This window comes from Sabethes cyaneus, chromosome 3 (assembly GCF_943734655.1).
Source record: "Sabethes cyaneus chromosome 3, idSabCyanKW18_F2, whole genome shotgun sequence".
Lineage (NCBI taxonomy): Eukaryota > Metazoa > Arthropoda > Insecta > Diptera > Culicidae > Sabethes > Sabethes cyaneus.
Window position 1 is genome coordinate 31,281,075 of NC_071355.1, and position 16,377 is coordinate 31,297,451.

The 16,377-nt window shown below is 36.9% G+C and overlaps 1 protein-coding gene across 1 annotated transcript in view; it reads right to left on the reverse strand.

The window, feature by feature from the left end:
- LOC128743144 (cadherin EGF LAG seven-pass G-type receptor 1-like) overlaps window positions 1–16,377 on the reverse strand; it is a 117,049-nt gene that overhangs the window by 73,585 nt on the left and 27,087 nt on the right. Inside the window, exon 2 of the mRNA XM_053839669.1 lies at window positions 13,275–13,380. Coding sequence (XP_053695644.1) covers window positions 13,275–13,380 — 106 coding nt within the window. The remainder of the gene's footprint in view (window positions 1–13,274; window positions 13,381–16,377) is intronic.

The following is a 16,377-nucleotide window of genomic DNA, read 5'->3' on the forward strand; positions in this document are numbered from 1 at the left end:
GGTAAACGTCTCCACTGTCTGTGTCTATATTCATATGCAAAGCCTGCCAGGATGTACCGTGGAGGGCAGTGATGCTGAAGATGTGCTCCACGGCCGCCGACATTTTGCCAGCAATTCCCGTCCATTGACTGCATGCAAGGCCCCGAGCGATGTACGAGCTTTGTTCCACTTTGAATGGCGTTGTAATCATTCACTGATTGGTATTCATATTTTTTCCACCCATTCAACCATGAGAACGATGAGCGCAAAAAGGATAACCTGTGCCGACGACTTCCTTAACTGGCAGCAGCCTTTTGATGACTAGAACTGTTCAAACTAATCATGGCGATGAAATTTCCCTGCTTCAACAAACTTCTGTTCTGTTGGCTGTTACACCATCTTAAAGTATGAGCAAATAATTAACAGCTGCTGGCGTCCGAGTTACTACGGTGCTCTGCGGTCACGGCAAAGGTCCCAAAAGTCCAACGGTTCATACTGCTCGTTGATTGGCTTTTCTGTTCCGAGCTTGAGCTCGAGCTCGAGCTCGGAGACTACTATGTATACATTCCGTCAAAGAAAAGTTAGCCTTCAACGGTCGTGGTTAGCCAGTTGTAACAAAACTTTATCAACAGGCGGAAAGTTACGACTTCTGTGCACTTTGCTCATTAACTTGCTTGCCGCCGAGAGCCGCCAACCAAGTGGGTGAGGGCAGAGGGTAGGTCAGGGCGTAAGATAAATTTCGGCTGCTTCTCAGGATTTAGGGTAATGGAAACGACAACACTGTCGAAGGCTGCGCCTTCGCAGGCTGAACTGCTGACATCCGTTGATGTGCTCTTTGCCATCGACCGGAGAGACTCATGTTTTATATTACCGAACAAACGGTAAACCGGGGGGCAATTTTCGTTTCACCCAGTCACCACCCAAAAGCTAATCGAGCACACTATTGTTGTTGTACTTCTTTTTCATGCTGACAGTTTACGATCGTTGGCCGCTCCTGCTCCTGGTGGAAAATTGTGTGGGTGGCTGGATGGCTAAGAATAAACAGAGTGTATCCAACATTTGTTGGTCATCTGCAATAAAGAAATAAACTTAGCCTTGGGGGAGCGAGGTGAATTATGGCCACTTTGGGATTATGTTTAATGCGAGAAATGGTACCGTCTTCTGAATAGTTGTACATGCATACTGCTAGTTGAGATGGACGATTATCAGGAGAAATGTAGCTTTTTGTGATGCTACCGGATAAAGAATGGTGGTAAATTTCAATTTGAGATTTTGAACTCGATCTGTCTTGCCACATCTGTAATGTGAAACGTGAATTGAAACCTGACACACTGGTGAGCACTGAGTTGATCCTCATTAATTATGATTATGTTAGATCCACTTATAAATACTATTGCTTAGACTTTATGAATGAATTTGTTGAACTCTTCCTACTGCTCTGACATGTTTCCTGAGGTTTGCTTTTATTAATTCCCGAGTAGTTTCAGTTCAGCGTCATGCCGGCCAATTTGACAGACTTATTTTTTGGGTACACAAATAAGCTTGGCCATATGTTGCTTCTTGTATACCCTACTTAGGCCAATTCTTTTCTTGATACGCTCAACATTTGATACATATATACTTCCATTTTGTGCCACAGCCCATACTGGACTTTTGTGATGGAATGTTTCTTTGTCCATTTAGGAGAAACCAAATTTTCGGTCATTTTCCGTAGGTCTGAGAAACAGTGATGCCAGGTTTTACTGAAGAAAAATCCGTTGTTTTGACATCTGTGTCACAGAAGAAAGGGTTATAATTTCGTTTCAAACAAAGAAAGAGGCAAAATTTAATAAGATTTTAAAACTAATTTTTTATTTAAAGGAAAGCTCAACCGACATTTGTGATTTAATTAAATCGTCTTTGTGTCTTTTTTCAACGATTTGTTGTCATTGTCATGTTGTCATTAAGGTATTTCTGATTCAAAGGCGTCATCATTTGTAGTCTTTTTTTAATTTCTTGTCGTTGTTTTGCTATCTTTTTATAGTCTCTTAATCGCCTTTTCTGCATCTATTTATATTCTTCTCGTCGTTTTGTATTGTTTTTGTTTGTTGGCATTTTTGGCGCTTGTTTGGTGTTCTTTCGTAGTTTTTTCACCGTATTTTTGCTTACTTGCCTTTACTTGTTCGTTATATTTCTGTCAATCTTTTCGCTGTCTTTTCATTGCCTGTTCGCTGTCTTTTAGTCATTAACTTGTTGTCTTTTCATCGCCTTTTCGTCATGTTATCGTTGTCTATTCGTCATAGTATCGATGCCTTTTAGCCGTCATTTTTTTATTACCTTTTCTTCGGATTCACCGCCTCTTTGTCATGTCTCTGCCGTACTTTTGTTGTCTTTTCATAGTGTTTTTGCTTTCTTCACATTATTCTTTAATCTTTATTGAAGGACTGTTATTGTCATTTTAACGGTTGCTTTTTGTTGTTGTTTTGGCGTCTTTTTGTCTTCATTTTGTACCCTTTCTTATACTTCTTTTGTTATCTTTTCATCATGTTTTGTCCTTCTTGTTGTTCAGTTAACAAAAATATTTGCTCTTTCTTGTCTTTTCGATGTTCTTTCGTCGTCTTCATGACGTATGTTCGGAATATTTTCGACGTCTTTTTTAAAAGTGGGGGTAACAAAAACTTCAAAAATAATTTGCAATAGTCTTGTTGTCTGTTTGAAAATTAGAGTTTAAATTTGACATAAAATTAGGACTAAATTAAACATGAAATTGGGCTTAAAATCGGACATGCAATTGGACCTGTTAACTTGGCGTTGGAGATATAAATTAGACTTTGGAGGAATTTGGAGGACACGAAATTAGACACTAGAATTTGAGATTGACATATTTCGTCTCCAAATGGTTTGCCTCTTTTCTGTTTCTTTTTTTCTGTTTTCCCATGTTGCTCCATATTTCTCTTTTTATATTTTATTTGACCACTTTTTCCCTCGTTCGGTTCTCTACAATCGAATTTCTTTTTCTCTCTTGCTATTTTTCTTTTCCTTTTTGAACTCTCTTGTTTTTTGTGGTTTTTGTTAGGAAACCTTTTTTCTCGCATTTTCCATCTATTTTTTCCCGTTTTCTCTCCTGTCTGACAAGTATTTGTTCTTTTTCTGTATTTTTCGTCTTCTCTCTATTTGTCTTGTTTTGCCTCCTTTTCTGTCTCGTACACTCTTTTTGTGCTCACTGCTTCCTCTTGCCCTTCTTTTTTTGTTCCGTTTTTCATCCTTTTCAACCTTTTCTGTAATTTTCCTCTTTCTGTTCTCCTTTGCTATTTTCTTTAGTTGCATCTGATCCGTTCTTCCTCTTATAATGTACTGCTTTTACTTATTTTCTGTCACGTTCTCCTTTTCGTTTTATGCCATTTGCATTCCGTTTTTATGTTTTGCTCTTCATTTTTTGCTTTTTTTTATTTCTGTTCTCGTTTCCCCTGCCTATGAATTTTCTCCTTTTCTATTTAGTATTTTTATCTTCTTTGCTCTCTGTTTTCTTCTTTTCTCTTCCGTTTCCCTTTTTTCTGTTCAGTCCTCTCTGGTTTTGTCTCATTATCCGTTTTTTCTTTTTCAGTATTTTCTCTTTTTACGCGCCATTTTACTTACAATTGTTTCATGCTTTATTTTTCATTTTTCCTATTTTCATGCCAATTTTTCTCTTTTTCTATCCCATTTGTCCAGTTTTTGTCACGATTTTCCCCGTGCTCTTTTCTGGTTCTTTTTTTTTTTCTCTAGGAGCAGCAAGTGACGGACTACCTCTAGATCCATCGGTAATCCATCTGTGAATATGATAAGAAAATTTACTTACATTTTCATAAGAATCAGTTTGCTCGTTCAGCGTACTGTTTGATTAATAAGATATGAATTTGTAAATTCAGTTAATATTCAGGAAACCAGAGTTTTTCGGTCATGACTGAGGAATTACAAAAAATAAAAGATCATGAAAACTTCATTATTAAAATATGAGAAATTGACAAATCGGCATCATAGTGAAGATTTATTTCAGTTCAATCCGTCAAAATTATTTTAGTAGCGACGAATTCATTCACTAGGTTCTATCACGTATTAAATAATGCTTTCAGGTTTCAATTTTATGGAATCATACAATAATTTTTCAGCATTTAATATCAGGCATTCATGATATTAACAGCATCTCAGTGATATTGATATTGTGTGTCAATCACTGCTCAATATTCAAAAATCACAGCTAAGTTCATACGGCTTATGTGTAAGTGAAACAGATGCAAGCGGTCGAAAGAAAACAAATAGGTATAAATGAGAGCGAAAAAGCTTTCTGTCAAACGTGATCCTTTACGCTGAGGTAAAACAGTTTCCGGCGTTTGAATTTTCAGTCGAAAAATTGCAGCACTGCACTGGCCTGGAGTAGGCCAATGGATAAATTTCGATTCGATTTTGGTCGGATTCGGATGAATTTCGATTGAATGTGGAATGATTTGGATCGGATTTGGAGTAATTTTGGATAATTCTGGCTGGATTGGAATTCGTTTGGTCGGATTTCAATTTATATGTTCGCATTAGATTGGATTTGAACGAATCTGAATTGAATCTGGACAATTTTCGATTCGATTCCAACTGATTTGCTGGGGACAAATTTAAATAGAAATCGGACTGGATCGGATTTGCTTTAATTGCGATTGGATTTGGATGATTTTGGTCGGATTTGAATTAATGGGAATTTGGACTAATTTGGATAAAATCTGAACTAATTTTGAACAGATATGAACTGACTCGAATTGAATATGGATGAGTTTGGTCGGATTTAAACTAATTTGGATTGGATTTGAATCAAGTTAGATTGGTTTTGGAGTAAATTGGATCAAATATAGAAAATTTTCGATTGGATTCGGACTAATTTGATCGGATTTGGACTAATTGAAGTTGCTCTGGACTAATTTCGATTGAATTTGGATTATTTTGGTTGGATTTGAACTAATTTTGAAGGGATCTGCTTTAAATTAGAAAGAATTTGGAATGATATGGACCGTTTTGGATTATATTTGGACTAATTTGTACTTGATTAGTATTGGATTTGAACAGTTTTCGATTGAATTCGGACTAATTTCATCGGATTTGCGCTGCATTGCATAGCTTTGAACTAATTTCGATTGGATTCAAAACATTTCGGTCAGATTTGATGTAATTTGGATTGGATTTGGTGTAAATTTGATAGAATTGAACTGGAATAGTTTTGGATCAATTTCGAAGATATTTCGATGATCTTGGTCGGATTTGAACAAATTTGGATTGAATTGAGACAAGTTTCGATTGAGCTCAGACTAATTTGGTCGGATTTGGACAAATTTGGATTGAATTTAGACACGTTTCGATTGAATTCGGACTTACTTGATCGGATTTGTACTAATTTGGATCGGAATTACACTGTTCTAAAGTCACTTTGGAGTAATTTCTATTGAATTTGGATTATTTTGGTCAGATTTGAACTAATTTCTAACGGATTTGTACTAAATTGGATAGGATTTGGGCTGATTTGGACCGATTATGATTAGATATTGACTAATTGCTATTTGATTTGTATTGAATTTGGACAATTTTTGATTGAAATCGGAATGGTCGGATTTGCGCCGCATTGCATAGCTTTGGACTAATTTCGATTGGATTCAGAAGATTGGATTGGATTTGGACTAAATTGGATCGGATTTCCTCTGAACGAGTAGTTTTGAACCAATTTCGATTCAATTTGGATGATTTTGATCAGATTCGGGTTAATTTGGTCAGATTTGGACTGATTTGGAACGGAATTGCACAGAGTAAGAGTAGCTTTGGACTAATTGCGATTGAATTTCTATGACTTTGGACGGATTTGTAAATTAGTCCAAAAAAGAGATTTGTTCCAAATTAGATAGTATATTAAATGATTTGGACTGATATGAATAAATTGGAACTAATTTCTATTTGATTTGTATTGGATTTGGATAATTTTCGATTGGATGCGTATTAATTTGGTCGGATTAGCGCCGCATTGCATAGCTTTGGACTAATTTCGATTGGACTCTGAAGATGTTGGTCGTATTTGAATTAATTTGGATCAGCTTTGGACTATATTGGATTGGATTTCCATTGAACTGGAGTAGTTTTGGACCAATTTCGATTCGATTTGAATGATTGGATGGATGGATTTGGACTAATTTCGACGGATTAGATTGGTTTTGGACTAATCTGTTTTGTTTTCGAACAGATTTAGATTGGTTTTGGACCGATTTGGATGAATTTCGATTGTATTTGGATAAGTTTGGTCGGATTTAAATTAGTTTGATCAAATAAGTTAGACTAGTTTTGGATAATTTTGACCGGACATAAACAAATTTGTATTAGATTTGGACTAAATTGGAACGAATTTGCACTGATTCGGATAAGCTTTGAACCAATTTCGATTCCTCGTAGATGATTTCGGTCGGATTTGAATTAATGGGGATTTTGACTAATTTAGATTGAGTGCGGTCTGTTTTGTATCGGATTTCGACTGATTTGGGTTAAATTTGAACCCAAAAATTTGAAAATTGGATCGGGTATGAACTGATTTGAATTGAGTATAGTCGTCTTTGATCGGATTGGAATTAATTTGGCCTGTTTTGAATTCATATGATCGCATTAGATTGGATTTGAACAAATTTGGATTAAATCTGAACAATTTTCTATTGGTTTCGAACTAATTTGATTCGGATTTGGACAAATTTAGACAGAAATTGGACTGATTTGTATCGGATTTGACCTAATCTGGATTGAATTTGAACCATTTTGGATCGGATATGAATTGATTCGAATTTTTTATGGATGAGTTTGATTTGATTTGGACTAATTTGGATGGTATTTGAATTAATTTAGATTGGAATTGGGATTGGACTAAATAGGATCGAAATTGCTCTGATCTGGAGTAGCTTTGAATTTCCGTTGATTCAATTTGGAAGATTTTGGTTGGATTCCGAAAAATTTGGATTGAATTTTGACAATTCTCAATTGGATTCGGACTATTTTGGTCGAATTTGGACTAATTTGGATCGGAATTGCACCGATTTGGAATTGCTTAGGAATAATTTCGAATGAATTTGGACGATTTAAGTCGCATTTGGACTAACTTCAAAGGGATTTGTAATAAACTCGATAGGATTCGGGCTGATTTAGACCGATTTGGACTAGATTTGGACTAATTTCTATTTGATTTCCTGTGCTGTTAGATAGAGTCTGTAGGATTTTTGCACTTGCACTTGTCGATAAAGAAGGGTCAAGTCTTAGAAAGACGTTTAAGCCCACAGCTTTGCTTTTGTTTTATTTGATTTGTATTGGATGTGGTCGGATTTGCGCCGCATTGCATAGCATTGGATTTATTTCGATTGGACTCAGAAGATTTGAATCGGGTTTGAATCGGAATTGGATCGGGTTTCCACTGAACTGGAGTAGTTTTAAACCAATTTCGATTCGATTTGGATGATTTTAGCGGGATTTGGATTAATCTGATCAGATTAGATTGATTTTGGACTAATCTGGATTGGATTTGAACATATTTAGATTGGATTTTGATTTAGATTTGGATGATTCTGTCTGAATTTGAAATAATTTGGTCGGATTTGAACTCATATGATCGCATTAGGTTGGATTTGAACAAATTTGGATTGAATTTGGACCGTTTTCGATTGGATTCGAAGTAATTTGATTGGGATTTGGACAAATTTAGATAAGAATTGAACTGATTTGGATCGAATTTTCCTTAATAGCGATTGGATTTGGATGATTTTGATCAAATTTAAATCAATGGGGATTTGGACTAATTTAGATTGAGTCCGGTCTGATTTGTAATTCGGATGATTTTGGTCAGATTTGAACAAATTTGGTGGTTTTGAAGTAATTTGTACTGATTAGGATCAATTTTAGACTATATTGTGTATCGGAATTGCACTGATTTGGAGTAGTTTTAAAGTATTTTCGATCGAATTTGGTTAATTTACTAATCGGGTCGGATTAGTACTGATAATAAAGGCAATTTCCGCTTGGATTCGGACTCATTTGGTCATATTGGCGCCACATTGCATTGCTTTTGACTAATTTCGATTGGATTTAGCATATTTTGATCAGATTTAAACAAATTTGTATTAGATTTGGACTAAACTGGATCGGATTTCCACTGAACTAGAGCAGTTTCAGAACACTTGCAATACGATCTAGATGATTTTGGTTGAATTTGAACTAATTTCGTTGGATTAGATAGGTTTTGGACTAATCTGGTTCAATATTTTTTTGAAACGACGGTTCTACAATTGATGAAGGGACGGTAGGGAAAGAAATGAAATTTTTTTGGTGAAGGTGGGGAAGAGCGGAAAGGAAGGGGGGGGGGGGTATCCCTCGGAAACCCGCGCCGAGAAACGCGGCTAACACAAGCTGACAGACGAACAACGTCACGTGCAGTACCTTGCAAGTCGTAAGGGCCGGCATAGTGTCGTCGTCCTGAAAGTAAACCGTAGTTAGATTAAAAACTTCACGCTTGGTGGTAATCTGCAATTGATGTAGGAAGCGGCACAATGTGTCGATAACCCAACCTAACGCGTCGCTATCCTTGAGAAGTGGATTTTGCGGTCTCCTTTTGTCCAGCGCCTCTATGGTTCAAAGGTACAAGTAACAGCGAACCACATGCCCTGGCGGGTGTTGTGGGTTCGAATCCGGTTATTATCTCAGATTATAGCTTGGTTCGACTCATGCACCTTCCAGTATTGGACAAAAGGTAGGAGTCAAAATGACTACTTGTCAAGCATAGCTACCAATACCACCCCCCCCCCTTCCTTTCCGCTCTTCCCCACCTTCACCAAAAAATTTTCATTTCTTTCCCTACCGTCCCTTCATCAATTGTAGAACCATCGTTTCAAAAAAATATTAATATATATGTATGACCGCATTTCAAGGTCAAGACTAAAAAACTTGAGATTAGTCTAATCTGGCTTGGTTTTTAACAAATTTAGATTGTATTTGGACCAATTTGGATTAATTACGATTGAATTTGGATTAGTTTTGAAGTAATTAAAATTGAATTTGGACTGATTGGGTGGGCATTGGGCAAACTTGAATTGAACTTAGACAATTTTAAATTGGATTCGATCTAATTCGTTCGGAATCGGGATTTCGAATTTGGATCGAAGCTGCACTGATTTAGAGTAGCTTTGGACTAATTTGGATTGAATTTGGATAATTTGGCCGGATGTGGACTAATTTTAAGAGATTTAGGATGATTTGTACTGGTTTTGATGGATTTTGAATCGATTTGAATTGGATTTGAGCAATTTTCGATTAAATTCGAACTCATTTGGTCATATTGGCGCCCCATTGCATGGCTTTGGAGTAATTTCGCTTGTCTAATTTGTCTTGGATTTGGATTAAATTGGATTCCAGATTTCCACTGAACTGGAGTGGTTTTGGACCAATTTCGAATCTATTTGGATGATTTTGGTTGGATTTGGTCTAATTTGGTCGGATTAGACTGGTTTTGGAATAATCTGGGCTGGATTTGAACAAATTTAGATTGGATTTGGACCGATTGGATTAATTTCGATTGAATTTGGATGTTTTTGGTTGGATTTGAACTAATCTGCTTAAATAAGATTTGTTTTGGATGATTTTGATCGAACATAAACTAATTTGTATTGGATTTGGACTAAATTGGTACGAATCTGCACTGATTCGGAGAAGCTTTGAACAAATTTCGATTCGTTTTAGATGATTTCGGTCGGATTTAGTCAAATTTGGATCGGAATTGCACTGTTTTGGAGTAGCTTTAGATTAATTTCGTTTGAATTCGTATGATTTTGGTTGGATGTGGACTAGTTTTAAACGTATTAGATAGGATTTGGACTATTTTTCATAGATTTGGATTTAATTTAGACCGATTTGTATTAGGATTGGACCAATTTCTATGAAATTATATTGGATTTGGGCAAATTTCGATTGGATTCGGTTTAATTTTATCCGATTTGCGCTAAATTGCATAGCTTTGGACTAATTTCGATTGGATTCAGAAGATTTCAGTCAGATTTGAACTAATTTTGATTGGTTTTGAACTAAATTGGATCGAATATCCAATGAACTGGAGTAGTTTTTAACCAATTTTCATTCGATTTGGATGATTTTGGTTGGATTTAGTTGGATTAGATTGGTTTTAGACCAGTGTGGATTGGATTTGAACAAATTTAGATTGGTTTTGGACTGATACGGATTAATGTCGATTAGATATAGATGATTTTGGTCGGTTTTGAATTAATTTACTCTAAATAAACTGGTTTTGGATGATTTTGATCGGACATGATCTGATTTGTAGTGGATTTGGACTAAATTGGAACTCATTTGCACTGATTCGGAGAAGCTTTAAACGAATTTCGAATCGTTTGATCCTATGATTTCGGTCGGATTTGGATAAATTTGCTCGAATTAGGTTGGGTTTGAAGTCATTTGGATTGAATTTGGACTGATTAGGATCGAATTTGGTCAAATTTGGATTGAATTTTGACCATTTTTGATTGGTTTCGGTCTTATTTGGTCGGATTTGGTCTGATTTTGTTCAAAATTGCACTGATTTGGAGTAACTTTGAACTAATTTTGATTGAATTGGGATGATTTTGGACGGATATGAACTAATTTTAATCGGATTTGCTCTGAATTAGATAGAATTTGGACTGATTTGGACCGAGTTCGCTTCAATTTGGAATGATTTGGATTAGATTTGAACTAATTTCTATTTGATTTGTATTTGATATAAACAATTTTCCATTGGAAACAAACTAGTTTCATTGAGATTTGAACAAATTTAGATAGGAATTAGACTGATGTATCGGATTAGCTTTAATTGCGATTGGAGTTAGATGATTTAAGTTGGATAGGAGATAATGGGGATTTGAACTAATTTAGATTGAGTGCGGTCTGGATTGGCCTAATTTGCCATTTGAACTAATTTTGATCGGATATGAACTAATTCTAATTGGCTATGGATGAGTTTAGTCGGATGTGAACTAATTTGGATGGGATTTGAACCAATTTAGATAGGATTCGGACTAATTTGGACTAATTTGGGTATCCTCCACGAGATTGGTTCACCATCTCGTAGAACTTGCGCGCCTCATTAGCCGGGAATACTTATTATAGCTCTTCCCGATCTCTGCCCTCCTGCTTGCGCTTTTTCCTCCTCAAGATCGAGCTCAACTCATTTCGCGCTCGTCGATACTTGGTCAAATTCTCCCTCGTGGCAATGGTTTGATAGTTTTCCCAAGATTTTTTCCCAAGACTCTATCGCTTGTTGGCATAACACTAGCTTGCTCAGATATAAATAAAGGCTGGGGCCCTTTCAGAGGCACGTTTTTACCTGGAAAAAGCGGGTAATCGGAGGATGGCGAATATAGTATTACTTATCTCTTATCACATAAGTACTAGCCGATTAAGTTGAAAACTCAGAAGTGTCAGATGCAATTGTCCCACTGGACTAGAAATCAGAGTTGAAATTGAACTTAAAATTGAACTTGACATTGGACATTAAATTAGATTTCAGTTTGGACTGATTTGAACTAGAAGTTTTGCTACAAACTGGATATGGACACGAAATTAAACACGAAGTTTTACTTGAAATTAGGATTGACATTTTTCGTCTTATTCACTCACACGTTTCCCTTTTTTCTGTGTTCCGTATTTCAACCTTTTCTGTACCGTTCGTTCGATAACTTTTTTTCTCTCACATGTTTCCTGTTTTATTGTTCCGCTTTTCTTCGTTTTCTGTCCCATTTTTTTTGTTATTTGATGTCCTGTTTCATGTTTTTTGTTCTTTTCTTTTCCGTATTGCAACATTTTGTTCTCTTTGTCCTTTTTTCGTTTGCATTTTCCATCTTTTTCTGACGTCTTTTATCTCCTTTCATTTTGGTTGTTCCCCTTCGTTTGTTCCGTTTCTATTTGCCTTGTTTTTCTTCTTTTTCTGTCATGTTTATTCTATTGTTGGCTCTCTTATTTCCCTTTCCTCCTCGGGGTTCCTTTTTTTTTATTTCCAGTTTCGCGTCTTTTTCTCTTCTGTTTTACCTCTTTCTTTGTTCCGTTTTTCCTGTTTTTATGCCTCGTCCTGAATCTCCTCCGTTCCGGTTTTTGCCTTGTTGTTTCATTTTTTTGTTTCGTTTTCATGCGCATTTTTCCTCTGTCCATGTCCCGCGTTATTTTTTCGTTTTCTGTTCCTTTTCAACTCTTTCGGTCCAGGTTTACGTCTTTTTTCGTTTTTGTCGTTTTTTCTATCCCGTTGCTCGTCTTCGTCTCCTTCGTTCTTATTATGTCACGCTATGCTTTTCTTTCTCGTTTTATCTTTTATTTCCAATTCCAATTTCATCTTTTCTCGTTTTTTTTTCTTTTCAGTCCCGGTTTTCGTATTTTCTGTTCTCGTTTCTCCATTTCCCTACCTTCCATTATTTTTTCTTTTTATTTTCTTGCTTTTTTATCCCGTTTTTTCTCCCTTTTTGTCCCGTTATTTCTCTATCTTTGCTTCTATTTTCCTTCTGTTTTGTCTAACTTATCCTCATTTTCTTTTTCGTTTCTCGTTTTCTTTATGCTTTTCTTTCTTTACTATCATTTATCTTCTTATCACATCAGGTTTTCATCTATGCTGTAGTGTCACCGTTTTTGCCTCGTTTTCCCTCCCATTTTCTCCGTGTCCCTTTTTTGTCTTAAAATCTGTTTTTTTAATCTGATGTCTTGATGTCTGTGTCACTTTCTTTCAAGCTGAGAGCACACTGGTGATTGCAAATAATATTCTAAAATACTTTCGAGGGCACTCGTGCGAATGCATACCCAAATGAACAATATTTCGCTAACTCCCGACTTCGCAGGAACAATTTCCTGGATTGTTGAATCGGATAGGTACTGAAGCGGAAGTAGAAAACATTACAAAACTTGCTCTCATACTAAAGCCGTCAACCCTCTTCAGCGTAGTGTCAAGCTAATTGCCTGTTACACAACAGCTGGATGCCATGGAATCGACAGCAGAGCGTGGAAAAGTTTCCACAGTCGGTTCAAATTAGCTCGGCCATCGTTCCGAGCTGAGCAGAAGACCACTCCAACGTTTTTAATTAGCACGAGTCGGACGACGACGGTACCGCAAGCGCCACGGTAGGTAAGTCCCAACGTTGAAAGCCGTTAAAAAATCATTCCAGCTATCGCGTACGGTGTGCCGCAGGAGGATCCTTTACACAGATTAAATTATCGCGGTATTTTTTTATATTTCTCTTAACGCTGAGAGTACTCACCTGAACGCCTCCCACGCCGATCACAAACAGCAGCTGGCTCATGAAGAGAGACGCCAAAAGGCTCAGCAGAACCGTACCGGCCAGCGATTTCAGGTCGGAAAATAAGCTGCAAAATAAACGTGGAAAGAGTCAGTGGTGGCATCAGGAAAATGATAAGCAAATCTGCTGTGGTTAAACATTAACTTGTGATCAGAAGATTTGAACACATCGTAAAATAACCCGTTGCAGCATCAAAGTATCTTCCAAGAATGCTGTAACCGGAAATAAAGTTGGTTGTATGTTTCATCATCAGATCGAATGTGAACAAATTCAGCAAAACTTTTCACTTACTAACGACCGACCCTACCCGGGCAATTTTAGTTGGAAAACCCTTCAGCTGCTGCTCTAAACACTATCTTGATTTGAGAAAACTTTCTCTGCGAATCGGTTTCCCTTTCTTGCACTTGTCATTTACAACAATTAGAACAGCGAAAAACTTACTCTGCTGGTAAGTTGAGCAAAGTTTCCTAACATCTACATGTAAGTTTGGAGCAAAGATTGCCACAACTACTTGGAAATTAAAATCTGATCTTGAAGTGGAAATTACTGAAGCTCTAATAATATCGGTTCCCGGCTGTTTGCTTGATTCACCACAAATTCAACCAAGGCAATCAAGTTGTACGTAGGTATAAAATAAATTGTTCCCTATAAAAAAGTTCCATCCTTTTATTCTAATCTACCTTCCTTGAGCGGTTGAGAGAACCACTTTTATAGGATACGAGCAACAAATCTCCAGCAATATACAGCAGCAGCAGCAGCAGTCGGTATGGTATGCAGTTCCGTCTTGTACTCAATCAATAAATTACCATCATCGACAGATAATCTGGGAAGTTATTCGTTCCGAATCGCAACGTGACTTCAGGGCACGTTGCTCGTTTCTTGCCACCACCCGGACCGGTCGGTCCGGTGCCACACTCACTGGCACTGGCACACTGGTGTAAACAGACGGAACGTCGGGAATATTGCACAAAGCTGTTCCGCCAACATCCAGCCAACCAACTGCAACCGTTCGTTACCAGCCAGGTCAGAAGGGATTACCGCGCCAATTCGTCTCAAATTCACTTCACATCAAGTAGATATAACCCGACTCATCCTTTTTAGAGCTTTGTTCATTTTGAGCACACAAAAAAATTGATGCAATACTGTCTACCAGCAGCGGGAAAGTGGTTCAACTGTAAGCATTCTACTTTTATTAAAAAGCTATGTTCGAAAACCATTCAATAAAAAATGAGAAATGCACAACTTAATCGCTAACTTGTAGTTTCCACTCGGATGTTATACAAGCTTGCACAAGTGTAAAACTTTTATTTATGCTCTTTATTGCTTGCAAAGCAAGCAAAAGGAATAAAACTAGATAGTTTCTAACTAAGTTGGTACCTTCCGATTAAGTGCTGGTGGAAAAATTTACACCTCATTTTATTGTCAGCATCAGTCGGTCGGGTATTTCCTCCTCAAACTACCGTCATAGGATTGTGGATTGTAAAATTCGTTAGCGTACGTACAGTCGGTGCATCTTGTCTTCTAGCGGTGCATCACTACTGAGACTGACTGGTAGGAAGTCGATTTGAAACGCAAGTAACGAGCCAACGAGCTATATTCTTCAGTGGTGTTGTACTTAGGTATATTGCACTGCTGCCAGTGGTGTTGAGGTTTCCTTATGAACGATCCTGTTGGCTCAGCTTGCGGCTGATATCGATGCATTGATGTGATACTGGATATTATTGCATCTGAGTGTGCAGCTGTGGTTTGGTAGTTTGTTTGAGTTAATCTCAAATATAGTGCTGTACGCTTTATATGCGATACCAATATGAAAACATTGGATCCTACCAATGTAATGTTATGTGGTTTCATATTATTACCACTGAATATTTAAAAGCATGTCACTTTTCCCTTATTGTTTAGTTTTGATATCAGACAGAAAACTGACTCTCTCTTGAATTCAATGACAAGACAAACACTTTGAAGTTGTCGTATTTAAGGTTAGTTTAGAGAGGTTTCTGATGTGTTAAACTTGGGTACAAAGTTTTCATTTCTCCGTTGCCAAATTTTGCAAGCCTCTTCGAGAATGACAAACAAATATTTTAAAACTAGCTGAATGCCCGTTCTTACTAGGGGCTTTTTGGTCTCGCAGTCACTTGTGCATCTGTTATCATAATGAAAATTCCCATAGTGCATGAACCCTCCGTTTGTTCCCTATCAGAAAAGAAAGAAAAAAACCTTTGTTCCTTATTTGAAACTGAAACTAACTGCAACTTTTGCCTTCATCACAATGAGCAGAAGTGATGAAACAGTTGTGAAATCCACCCACACAAAGAGAAAATAAGAAAAACTCAAAAAGAAACACTTTTCTCATTCAAAGAATTTGTTCATTATGCTCTTTAAATGAGAAACTTTCGACTTTGCTCCCGGCAGCAACATCAGATTGCAGTAGCGGTAAAAGAGAAACTGAAACAGCCGTGTACGATAAAATTAATGCGCATATGCTGCACAACTACGGAAAATTTATTATTTATTGTATCGGATATTTTATCATGGTCGCTATAAACCAAATCGATCAGGATAATCTGTCAGCAAAACTTTAACTTTTTGACGTAGGACTACGTTTTTGTTTACTATACTGGGACTGGGTAGCACTTTGTGAAAACTAAAATAGAAGTGTAACGTTTGAATGAACGATTTCAAATGGTTACAACTACTAAACTACTGAACGAAACTGAACAATTTATATGTCGTTGGATAGATTAAATGAGTAAGGGATAAGAAAGCAATTTTACGGAGGGCGTAAGAGGGGAGCTCCTATACAATTGAAACACAAATTTCCTCAACATTCGAGAACTAATCAAGCAAATGGGACCAAATTTGGCAAGTAGGGGTTTTAGAAGGCAGAAATTTTTTCAATGGTGTACTGAGAACCCTTTCCCTTCTAAGAGGGGTGGGGGCTCCCATACTAATTAAGCAAACCAAATTGCCATATTTTCTGCTATGTAACAAGCGGTAAGCTGTGAAAGTAAAACTAGTAATACCTTCTCGGAGCAAGAAACAGTGAATCGACGCCGCTAATTTA